The 12,648-nt window shown below is 38.7% G+C and overlaps 1 protein-coding gene and 1 non-coding gene across 2 annotated transcripts in view; both read right to left on the minus strand.

Moving 5' to 3' along the window:
* The window catches only part of CCDC175 (coiled-coil domain containing 175), a 52,472-nt gene that overhangs the window by 16,440 nt on the left and 23,384 nt on the right, over positions 1-12,648 (minus strand). The window contains exons 8-12 of the mRNA XM_028507664.2: positions 9,822-9,903; positions 6,800-6,936; positions 4,265-4,375; positions 1,503-1,574; positions 319-454 (exon numbers count right to left, since the gene is read on the minus strand). Of these exons, the coding sequence (XP_028363465.2) occupies positions 319-454; positions 1,503-1,574; positions 4,265-4,375; positions 6,800-6,936; positions 9,822-9,903 (538 nt within the window). The remainder of the gene's footprint in view (positions 1-318; positions 455-1,502; positions 1,575-4,264; positions 4,376-6,799; positions 6,937-9,821; positions 9,904-12,648) is intronic.
* LOC114493552 lies at positions 9,442-9,544 on the minus strand. The gene has a single exon (XR_003684189.1). It is a non-coding gene; the product is annotated as a U6 spliceosomal RNA (small nuclear RNA).

A 12,648-nucleotide genomic window follows, 5' to 3' on the forward strand; every position in this document is an offset into this window, starting at 1 on the left:
CGTGGAGCAGGGAGGGTGGGCAGAAGGTAAATGTGGAAACTAAAATTACATTTGGTCTCTATTTTTAGAGATAAATTTCTACAAAACTATCAAGTTTCTCATTACAGCCTTCAAAAACGTATTCTGGAGAAAACTGCTACTTTGTTTGCTAAATTCCTACAGTTGATACACAGCAAATGGATACATCTGAGAAAGTTAATTCACCTTAAATGTGAAGGTGGCAGAAAGAAAAATACCTTTTGGTTAAATTAAATATTGAAGGAGAATCACTGATACACAGTACAGGGGACTAATACTAAGTCTGTTGAGTTCCCTTACCTCCTGTAATAATTGACTGCGTCTTGCTTCTGTGGCCTTGATTTTATCTATAAGTAGTTGCAATGCAATTTGCAATTTGAAAAGCCAACGACTATGCATTCTTTTCAGGCAAGCTATTTTCCACTGAGTTATAACACTAGAGGGTAGAACAAATACAATGATTATTAAACTGGCACAAGGGTCTTCAGAAAAGATGAAGGAATGCAAAACAAAACAAGATTACATGAAATTGTGCAATTGGGGATGCAGACTGCACCTTCACTGAAAAAGTAAGACAGAAACATCAACTGCTTAGATGCTGGATGTGCATGTTGCTTCCCAGGGGGAGCCACCTAGGTGCGAGCAACAGGACAGCAGGCAAACCACACTTGGCAGCCTGCCTCCTACAGGGAAAGGATGGGCATGGGAGAGGTTCAGGGGCCGGTGGAAAAAAAAGAGGCCCCGGCAGAATTAGTCATGGAAGTACCTAAATTACGCAGAGTGCTAATAAGAGATGACAAATTTCTAGGCTCTGGGATTTTTCTCTCCACCATGACATAAAAAAAGTTACATATAATTGTGGGTGAAAATGTGCAATTTGACTCATGAATCATATGACTAGAAATGACAACACCAACAATAAAAAAAATAGAGGTAAGTTTTCCCAAGTGCTCCCTAGTGATGGGTGCTGCTCCAAATACTTTACGTGGATCATCTCATTTACTGCTTGTGGCAACCTGATCAGGTGGGCGCTAGGATCATTCCCCACTTTACAGGGACGGGAGCAGAGGTTATTAATGAACTGACCGAGGTCCCAGAGCCAGCGAGAGAGAGGCAGAGCAACCCAAGCCCATCGCAGAGGCCGTGCTCCTAACCACTCTCCTGCATCCCCGCCCATTGCCTCCCACACTGTCCACGTGGAAGCCTGCGTGAGCAGGAGGCATTCCACACATCTTGGCAATTCTACTCTTTCATGACTTCATTCTGTTCAAATGGAAAACTTTGGTTCTGTTCAACGCCAAAAATCAAGCTAACACACACGGCTAGATAGACGAACTCAAGAGAACTCAAACAGTTTAACTTAGGAAAATCAGATCCCTGGGCTCTAGCAACCAACAAGTACTCTGGTGTCCTTCCTGTGTCCGGGCGCCATTCATTCGGATGGCATACACTATTTATAACGCAAAGGAACTTGCTTTCTTTACCATCTCTGGCGTTCTCTTTCCAGGTTATCGTTCAGAATTTTTATTTGTTTCCGGTAGACTTGCTTTGTTGCCCTGAAAACAAGAAAAAACACATTGGATCCAGCACTTGTGGGAGCTGTTAGAATACATAAAACCTTCTGTATAATTCTTATGTACAGTAAGGTTACTGCCTAATTGGGAGACAAAACAAACTTTGTGGGACAACCAAAGGCTTTAGTGCCAGACTAATAGAAAGACAATTACAATTCTATGCAAGCACAAGCTGATTCTGCAAGTATTGAGGTGTATTTCTAAGGACAGAGCACAGATTTTTTCGAGACAGTAGGGGAAAGGTTATTGGAAGTTAATGCTTAATACAAGGAGGAAAATGGAGCTCCAGAATGGCAGTGCAATCTTACCAAAGAAAGGACATCATCGTTTGCAGAGACACAGGGGGAGAGAACAGCAAGTCAGGACTCTTGTGACCCAGGCAGGCTCGCTGCACAGAGGACAAGAATGGAAGTAACACTCTGACATAGGAGGACTTAGAGTGAACAGATTGGTGAGGGGTTCTGTCTTCCAGAACGAGTTAGGATTTGATACAATGTCTGTTCCAGAAAGTCAATGGAAATTCTTGAACTAGAGGCAAACAGCAATTAAGGATGGAAGATTTTCTGATGAATCTAAAATGGATGAAAATGTGAAGACTCTAACAGAGGTATTAGAAGCCTTTATTATTTTTATTCCCTCTTTTCCTTATTAAGTGCTTTCATGCACAGAGAGGAATTGAAGGCCACGTAAGTAACACGTGACTGTGTCTTTATAAAAGATATTCGTAAATGTAACTTAGAATATGAAATGCTCTTAAGTAAACTAGAAACACACTATGCTTTTCTTTTTTCTATTTGAAATCATTGTATGGGCTCTCATTTCCTTACCTAAATAAACCTAACATCCCCCCCTGGAACTGTAGGGTTCTTCATAATTTGCCCCAAAGTTATTGGTTTTATTTACATATTTGACTTAATTCACAAAGGAGCTCATTAACTTAAAATAAAGCAACAGTAATATAAAAAATCCTAAATTAATACCAATATTGGGCCACAAATTTGGCCCTCAGCTTTCTGGTGACCAGAGTAATGATGACACAATCATTCATTATAAATTTGCATTTTTCATGAGGAAAATAAAGCCCCAATTGTATTTTCTTGCTCTTCATAGATAAGAGTTTATAGTTTCCTTTCTGAGGCTCACATGATTAGAAAGGGATGTTTAAATATATTATTTAGCAATATATGAACAAGCAACCAAAAAGTTACACATCCTGCCTTATTCTACATTTCTGTTGCTGTGTGTCAAATTTTCATCCCCACCCATCTTAGATTTCTGTAAGTTGGTCTCTTCAGTGTCCTATATTCAAATTATTTATATCTCTACGTGTGGTGATATTATTCCACCATTTAATAAGCAAACAGAAAAATCTGACTTGCTTTTAAAGGTATAAAGTTTTAAATCTTTATATGACAAAGAACTTCTTGACTTTCTTTCATCCCTCTGAAAGGATGAAAGTTTTTTAAAAAGAATTCACACTGTTCTTTAGTCATACACGTTTCCCTCGCTTGCATGTGTTTTAGTCTTGATCGTCTGCCCAACTAAAGTATAAGGGGCTTTATGCCCAGCCTTAGTGAGGGTATAAAGTGGCAGAATATTTATGTAGGGCATTTTGATAATAATTATAAAAATAAAAAATACACAACTCTCTTTGATCCAATAACTCAACGTTTAGGGCTTTATTATAAAGAAACAGTCACATAGGTGGACAGAGATAACTTAATGTTAACTTTGAAAATGGTGTCATACAGGAAACCAAAAATGTCTATCAATAGAGCACAGGTTAAATAAAGTACAGTATAATCTGTGAAAGGATCACTATGCAGTTAGAAAAAAGAATGAGGAAAGAAGTCCTGTGTATATAATTTTTTCCTTTATTTGAAATTTGAAATAGCTTCAGGCTCAATAGGTAAGTGTAAAAATTAGTACAAATAATTCCTATATACCTTCCACCAGCTTCTCCAAATATTGCCATTTTATCATGTTTTATCATTCTCTTAGAAATAATTTTCACAGTTTATGTAATTGACATATAACATCATGTATGCCACCCAGATACAATTTTAAGTGGAAAAGTCCAATTACAAAAGAGTATAATCCAAGTTTTGGGTACACGAATACATACATACATATACACACACACATATACACAGTATATATACACACATAGTATATATATACACATATATAGTATAGACACACATATATACAGTATATACATACATAAATATGGGTATATGTATTAGAAAGCTTGTATAACACACTGCTAACAGTAATTTTCTCTGTGGAGAGTAGGTCACTTTTACTCTCCAAGTTACATATTTTAGTATTTGAATTAAAATCAGATATAGGCATTACTTCTGAAATTAAAGTGACTTAGATGGTGGAAATGGACGTGACAGGGGTCAGTGTTGTCGTGATAGCTGGGCACATTCCTGCCACTGGCCCCCTCGCCCGCCAGCCTTGTGCCCAACAGCTTGTGGAGAGCTCGAACCTGCCCATCCTTCGATGAGAGACTCTCTGATGGTGACTTTTCAGGACCATAGAGCAAATAGAACTCATTATAAACCTCCTTTTCTTAGTAGATTAGAACTTGACACAGATTTGTTGCTACTATTTATTTAAAATAAATGAAGAGAAGACAGATTAAAAATCTCAAACAACAAACATACCGGAGAAGCTCAGCGAGCGTGTTGATTCCTTCTTCCATATTTTTGATGTCTATTTTCCTTTGCGACAGGAAGTTCTCTTTCTGAGTGATAAATGCCAGCTGTTTGTGATTCCTGTGGTGACAAGAAGACAGAGCTGTCACAGGCTGAAGGTTTAAACGATCATTTTTAACTCCTCAGCAGGAGAAAACACACTGTCACCAGTAAAAATCTCAAAAGTACTTTGGGAGATTTAGTTCATGAACTATTGACCCAATGAATCAAGAAAAATAGAAACAAAGTCTTTCTGCATGTGGCGGCTAAGCCTATGGAAACCCCCACGTTAATCCAAGAGCACTCACAAAGCAGTAAGAAACACTCTGTAGGACTCGATCCCGCCGAGTGGGTGTCTCTCTCCTGCTGCATGTATCAACTCTGTCACGTTCTTTTGTGAAAGGCAAAGGAGTCAATCGGACCAGTTTTGAATGCTGGCTCTACCTTTCCCAGGAGTGTGACTTTGAAAAGAAACTTTACTTATTAATGAGCCTCTGTTTCCCCATCCATAAAATGGGGATTACAGTACCTATCTCCCCAGAAATAACAGTTAAATGAGAGATGAAAGCATTTTATAAATGCAGTTATCTTTTTTTGGTCTCTAAGTTGAAGAAAGAATGATAGGAAGATTATGGTTTTGTTCACACTTCCAGACATTGAGAGGAACATGCCTGTAACAGAAAGTACTTTATCTGAGTGCCTTATCTTCAAAACCGCTGTGGACTGAGTTGTGTCTTCCACAAATGCACATGGTGAAGCCCCCATGGCCAGTGCAGTGGTATTTGAAGAGGGGGCCTTTGGGAGGGTTAAGGTTAGATAAGGTCATGAGGGTGGGCCCCTCATGAAGAGATGAGTGTCCCCATAAGAAGAGTCCAATTACAAAAGAGTACAATCCAAGTTTTGGGTAAATGAATACATACATATACACACATATACACAGTATACACGCACATATATAGTATATACACACATACAGTATATACATACATAAATATGAGTATATATATTAGAAAGCTTGTATAACAGTACTGTTATACAGTAGTGTACTGTATAGTGTAGTGTAGTGTAGTGTACTGTTAACAGTAATTTTCTATGTGGAGAGAGTAGGTAACTTTTACTCTCTAAGTTACATATTTTAGTATTTGAATTAAAGAAGAGACAACAGTGCGGTTGCTCTCTCTCTCTGTGCAAGGACACAATGAGAAAGTGGCTGATCTGCAAGTCAGGGAGAGAGCCCTGGCCAGAGTCAGACTGTGCTGGCATCCTGATCTGGGATATATAGTCTCCAGAACAGTGAGAACTAAGTTGCTGCCATCTCAGTCGCCCACGTGATGCCATCTTGTCACGGCAGGCCAACTGAAAAGGACAAAAACCAATAAAGGTGGTCGACGCCTCAACTGATTTGTCATCAGTTCATTTTATATTTCAAACAGATAACTTAGTATTGATGTGAGGAAAGTTTCTGCCTGAAGAATATTAAGTTTTAGTCTCAGTAAGCTGTTCTATTGCATGAGATAAAAAGATTGCAACAGCTCTCTGTGGCTTCAGGGCAACAGCAATGCCCATAAACTCGGCCTTCCAATTACAGTGTGCAAGTGGTCCTGCACACTGCAGTTACACTTCTGTGAGATTTAACTTCAAGTGCAGAGATGGCTTATTGCTTATATAGTGTATGCTTGCCAGATGTCATTCTGTAGAATTCGTTAAGAAGATAATTGTGAATGCCCACAACCTGCTAAGCAGTGCACAAGATCTTGGGGATATTGTGCTGAGGGCGACGGAGCCACTGCCCTGATCTGTTCGAAGTTCAGTAGGACAAAGGGATTTGGACCCAGTTGATTACAATGCAGGAACTCAAGAAAAGGCATGGCATTAGAGGGATGTTTCATTCTGGTGGAAGGGAGGAAGACGAGATGGAGAAAGTGGGAAGAACTTTTCAGGGGAAAGTCAAACCGAAGAGGCTGAAAGAGGTGAAAAAATGAAGTTGGAGAGAACGATAGGACATATTTGAGAAATATTTGGGAGGTGGAATTGACAAGCCATTGTGCTTAAAGGGAGCCCAATGAGTAGTAAACGATAGGGATTTCCTTGAATAATTTCCCAGGCTCCACATCAGAGGACTGCGTCAAGGACCTAACCCTTCTCTGACACAGGGGACACACGTGCGGAGCCAGCTTCTGATGAGGGGAGATCTCATAGTTTCTCCAGATTGCCTTGTAGGGTGAAAGTATGATTATTCTTTCAGGAACATGGTTTAGAAGTAAAAAAAAAAATGCATTTGATGTTTATGAATTCAAAATGACCCATATGAGGAAAGTATTACTCAGTATTATAGAGAAAGATTAGGAGTGTGTGTATTTATTATTAGGTAACAACTATTATATCATTGTCAATAGCTTTTAAAACGAGGATAGGCTTAATTGGAGAGTTACCACTCTGACAGCAAGGACAGCTCCCCATAACTATGGCACACATGTATGGATCGTGAATGGATCGTAAACATACTCATCATGGATTTTCTTTTTCTGCAGAAAAATTTTATCCTCCTCCTGTATGACTATATCACATTGTCTGGCAAGCGTAGCCAATTTCTCATGTAGATCTTTGTTCTCTAATTGAATTCTGTGTATTTTTTCAGCCATCTAGGAAAAAAAAGTCATTAAGGTAGAGGACTTGCTTCGCAGTTCCTTTGCCGGGAGTCAGGGTCAGATGGGCAGAGCACGAGCACGCCGCTCAGCACAGACTGGCTATGCCACCAAGGGTGAGTGAGCGATTTCTACGTCCAACATGCAATCACACGTTTTGGGACCTCTTCCATAAATTACGACAAAAGTGTAGAAAAGTAGCTAACACTGATGCAAAACCACAGAGTAATAATTAATATTTAAATAAAAATTGGGATTAATAAACTGAGATCATTCAGTTTATGACATACGCCTTTCTTCTAGAAGGTAAGTGGCACTGGGGAAGTAAAGTATAACATCAGCAGAAGCTCTTTCTCACAGCCTCTTTGACTGGATATTATACTTACTTTTTGTTAAATATTTCTATTTGAGGACCAAAAAAGACTACTCATTAGTGTTCTGAAGAAGGCAAAGTAAAACCTTCATGTTTGGATGTTTCTATTGAATTGATCAAATGCAGTGAAAAAGATAAATTGAGCGTCAATGATGTGCTCAATAATTCAAAGTAGTCTTCTGGCTGGGGATCACTAAAATAGCTGGGGGAAACTTTTCTAAGTGTTGAAGAATTAACAAGACACTGAGGAATTATTAGGCCCACTTTACAAGAAAGCAAGACTCCACAGTGATAAATCTATTTTTAATCCATTTTTTCACTGAAAAATCCTTTTACCTCAGGACATTTACAGATATGGAGGAAACCACTTGAAAACTGAGTTTTGGTTGTCTTACATGACAAGGGGGACGAAGGTCAACGCTTAGAGCTCATCCAGGTGCTGAGTCTGATAAATGTCCCATCATGTTAGTGTGGGATCCCAGAGAGCTTCACCCTCTGGTGAAGGGTGGATCGGAAGCTAAGCAGCCATGGTCCATGACCACAATAGAACCAGAAGGTGGATTAAGGTAGTTTGGGACTGGTGTGCATGTATATTTGTGTATCTATAAAAATAAATTGGGTCATATTATATGTACTATTTTATATTTATCATTCATAATATATTTTAAACTATGACATTTAATCAAGGCACTTCTGTTAAACTTTATTTGTAGTTTTCCTCTGTTCAACTATCAAAATAAATGCTTCATTGATATTTTGTGAAGAAATCTTAGTGTACACCCATGTTTAATTACTTAAAATATCATAGTTCTTTTAACCTAAGTTTCAAATGTCTAGAGAATTCCCCTGGGGGCTAAATCTGACTTAAATGTTTCACTAACATTATTAAGAGCAATATGGGTTGCTACACTTTATGTGTACCACATGGCAGCAAGAAGCTCCTAATTTTTCTAATTAATTAACATGAAAATTGTCCATTAGTCATGGATAGTCTTTAACACTTTTTTCTTATTATTGTTCAATTACAGTTGTCCCCATTTCTTTCCTATTACTCTCCCCTGCCCTACCCACTGCCTACCTACCACATTCAATCCCCCCTCCCACCCCCATTGTCTTTGTCCTTGGGCCCTTTATACATGTTCTTTGACTGGACCCTTCCACTCCTTTCCCCTGTTATCCCTATTCCCCCTGCTCCTCTGGTCACTGTCAATTTGTTCTTTATTTCCATGTCCCCGGTTCTATTTTGCTAGTTTGTTTCTTTTGTTGATTAGATTCCCCTTATAGGTGAGATCATATGGTGTTTGTCTTTCACAACCTGGCTTATTTGATTTAGCATAATGCTCTCCAGTTCCATCCTTGCTGTTGTGAAGGGTAAGAGTTCCTTCTTTCTTTCTGCTGTGCAGTATTCCATTGTGTAAATGTACCACATTTTGTTTATTTTTTCAAGATTTTATTTATTTGTTTTTAGAGAGAGAAGAAGGGAGGGAGAAAGACAGGGAGAGAAACATCAATGTGTGGTTCCCCAGTTTTTTGATCCATTCATTTATTGATGGACTCAGGCTGTTTCTAGCACTTGGCTATTGTAAATAATGCTGCTATGAACATGGGGTGCATGGGTTCTTTGGAATTGGCATTTCAGGATTCTTAGGGTATAGTCCCAGCAGTGGAATCATTGGGTCAAAAGGCAGTTTCATTTTTAGTTTTCTGAGGAAATGCCATACTGTTTCCCACAGTGGCTGCACCAGTCTGCATTCCCACCAGCAGCGCACTAGGGTTCCCTTGTCTGTCTCCACAGCCTCGTCAGCACTTGCTGTTTGGCGATTTGTTAATGATGGCCATTCTGACCAGCGTGAAGTGGTATCTCATTGTGGTTTTAATTTGCATCTCTCTGATGGTTAGTGATGCTGAGCATCCTTTCATATGTCTCTAGGCCCTCTGTATGTCCTCCTTGGAGAAGTGTCTGTTCAGGTCCATTGTCTATTTTTTAATTGGATTGTTTGTCTTGCTGGTGTAGAGTCATGTGAGTTCTTATATATTTTGGAGACCAAACCCTTGTCTGAAGTATCATTGGCAAATATACTTTCCCATATGGTCAGTTCCTTTTTCATTTTGCTGTTTTCTTTAGTCATTAAAATATGGAACGCTTCACAAATTTGCATGTCATCCTTGCACAGGGGACATGCTAATTTTCTCTGTATCGTTCCAATTTTAGTACACGTGCTGCTGAAGCACACACAGTCACGGACAGTCTTAATGTAAAATAACCATACCCACGTGAAACACTACTGAGAAAATGGTTCATCTTCACAAGAAGTATCTTTGCTCATCTATACAATTAAAGTATTTGCGGAGGGAATAAAATCTTTCAATCAGTAACTGTTAATTATCATGATTCTTATTAGTTCATGAAAATGTACTTTTGGAAAATTTCACGTTCCTCACATTTATTTAAAATATTAACTAAAAATAAAACCTAATTATAATCTAAAGATCATTTCTGTTTTCCTACCTCCTTTATCTTCTCCAATAAATCATTTTTCTCAGTAGTAGAGGCCTCATTCAGTTTTTCCTTGTTCTTCTTAAAAAAATTCCTTGAACAAAGGAAGTCAAACAAATTCCTATTAAAATATGTTTTTCAGCAAAGCTGTATCACCCTACATAACATATTCACTTACATAGCCATTATAATAAACAAAAGAAGTTATTGTTTGAACTGATGATTAATTATTTATTGTTGTATTCAATCATTTAAGAAACGATTATTGAACACCTGCACTTTGCATGTGTTACAGGTACAGGAGCTGCCGCACAAGCAAAGAACCTACTCCCGTAAAAGCTGCGCTCTAGTGGAGTAGCCAGAACATAAGCAAATGATCACAAAATAAACAAATAACATATTTCAGACAGCGTTAAGTGCTGAAAGAACACAAAGTCGGGCAAAGGACATCTGAGAAAGCCTGAGAGCAAGGTTGCTACTTCAGAGGAAAAACCTCTCGGAATGACTCGTGAAAGACCTGAACGACAAGAAGGAGCCACATATGTGACGATCGGAATGAACAGCTTTTCATGTAGGAGAAACAGCCGTTGATAACCTCCCGAGGCAGAAACAAGGTTGGTGTATTTTACAAAGAGTGGGGTATGAGAAGGCGGGAGAGGTAAAAAGAGACTAGATCGTAGAAGGTCTTGGGGACCAAGCAGAAGTTCAGATTTCATCCTGGAGGAAACCAGGGAAGGACTTTTACAGCAGAGGAGTGACATGAACTGAGTTACACCTTTTAAAGATGACCTGGGCTACTCCGTGGAGTAAGACACCAGTATAGGAAGACAAACAATGTAGACGGCTATGGAAGTGATCCAGAAGAGATACTCATAAATGGTGGAGGTGGTGAGAAATCATTAGGTTCAGGATATATTTTGAGATGAGGGCAACAGGAGGTGCCTTTGGATTTGGCTAGCGTTAGGGTTAGGTAGTGACAAAAGCAGGAAAGGTAGATGATGTCTATGTTTTGGCTTGTATTGATTGGTGAAATGGTGGCATGGAAAACTGAAGGAAGAGCTGTTTTGAGGAGCTGGGGAATTAGAATTCTGTTTACATGTTATAGCTGAGATATCTCATAGATAGCCTCCAAATGAAGAGGTATAATAAGCTATAGAGTCTATGCATTTAGAGGTCAGGGCTGGGTATATCAATTTGGGAGTTATTGGCATGTGGAAGGGATTTAAAGCAATAAGACTGAATAAAATCATGTATAATAGTGAAAAGAGCTGGGAACTCCAAAATTTTAGAGTCAGAAAGCATTGGATGGAGTGAAGCGTCCTGAGACGGATCAGTGCAGTGAATAAAGTAACAGAACGTGAGGCTTGGCAAACCAAGGGAAGAAAGGATTTCCAGAAGGTAAAAGTGATTACCTATGTCACATTCTGTTAAGAATTCAAAAACTTTAAGGAATAGACTAGACCACTGAAGTTTGGCAGGACAGAAGTCATTGGTAACCTTGAAAATTTTGAAGCCATTTCAGCCCTTTTAAAAAGCATCTATAATTTCCATAGTCTACTGCACTATGATGGCATTATATACTCTGGGTCACGAATTAGATGTCATTTATATACAACATTTAGCTTCCAACCCCCTACTTCTTGTGTGTTAAAAACCAGTGGAATGGCAAAGGAAGATCATAGCAATTTAGAAAGGTAGGCACTGATCCACCTTTATTCTTCAAACACATCATGATTAATAACAATAATAACAAAAAACAAGGATTAAACTATCAATACCTCCCCTGGGCTTGTGGAGCACTGAGGTTCTCTTAACTGTGTACATGTCCAGGAGAGTCAAACTCATTTTCACTGGGGGCCACATCAGCCTCACGGTTGCCTTCAAAGGGCCAGATGTCATTTTAGGACTGTATAAATGTAACTAGAGGCAAGGAGCTCGGTGTTGCCTCCAGGGAAACTAGGTGCTGCCGGGCTGGAAAAATACGGTGGAGGGCCGGACTCAGCCCATGGGCCTTGTGTTTGCCACCTGTGATACAGAACTTAAATTCATGGTTGTGTGATGTTTGTTCTCCCACACTATTTTGTCCTCCAAATAGGTATCAAGCTTGCAAATTAAAGAGTTCCTAGGGTGAATATTAAGGTTTACAGATTAATAGGAGTTGTGCAGATTATTTTAGTTTCTTGTATAATTTATTCTTAGAGAATCTTATAAAACAAACTGGCTCTTCAAATCCACCAAGCAAAAACTAGGCTACCTCTCCTCACCTTCACTGATAGAGAAAATGAACTAAGTGGCAATATAAAAAGAATGAAGAGATTTTTTTAAAAAATTGCCAAGTAAAAAAGAGGAAAAAGTAAAGTTTTATTAATCAAAAGGGGTTAACCTATACCTTCAATCACCAAATTAATCAAAAACACTTGTCCTCAGTGAAATTCCAATTGAAAGAAAACTCTTGAAAAGTTGGGGTTGACCAAGAAGATGAGCCACTATTTGTGGAACATCTAAGGACCCCCATTTCCTTCTTGAATGTATATTTAAAACAGTTAGCTAACATGAAGAATGCTTATAAATAAAACTTCATCAGCATAGCAAGATTTTTAATCATAACTCCTAGAAATAATCTGAGCTAACCTATATATTTTACTATGATTTTTTGGCCTAGTTTTTCTTTAAAACATGGTGGAACTAAAAACTATTGACTCACTTTCAAAGGAAAGGATTTCTTATTCTGAGTTGGAATTGGAGTAATGCTTGAGTTTTCCTATTATCAGTCTGGCACTGAGTGCAAATGTCACGGCCCATTTTGTGGACCAGTGCTGATGATTATTGTCCTGTGCGA

This window comes from Phyllostomus discolor, chromosome 1, assembly GCF_004126475.2.
Source record: "Phyllostomus discolor isolate MPI-MPIP mPhyDis1 chromosome 1, mPhyDis1.pri.v3, whole genome shotgun sequence".
NCBI classification, from domain to species: Eukaryota; Metazoa; Chordata; class Mammalia; order Chiroptera; family Phyllostomidae; genus Phyllostomus; species Phyllostomus discolor.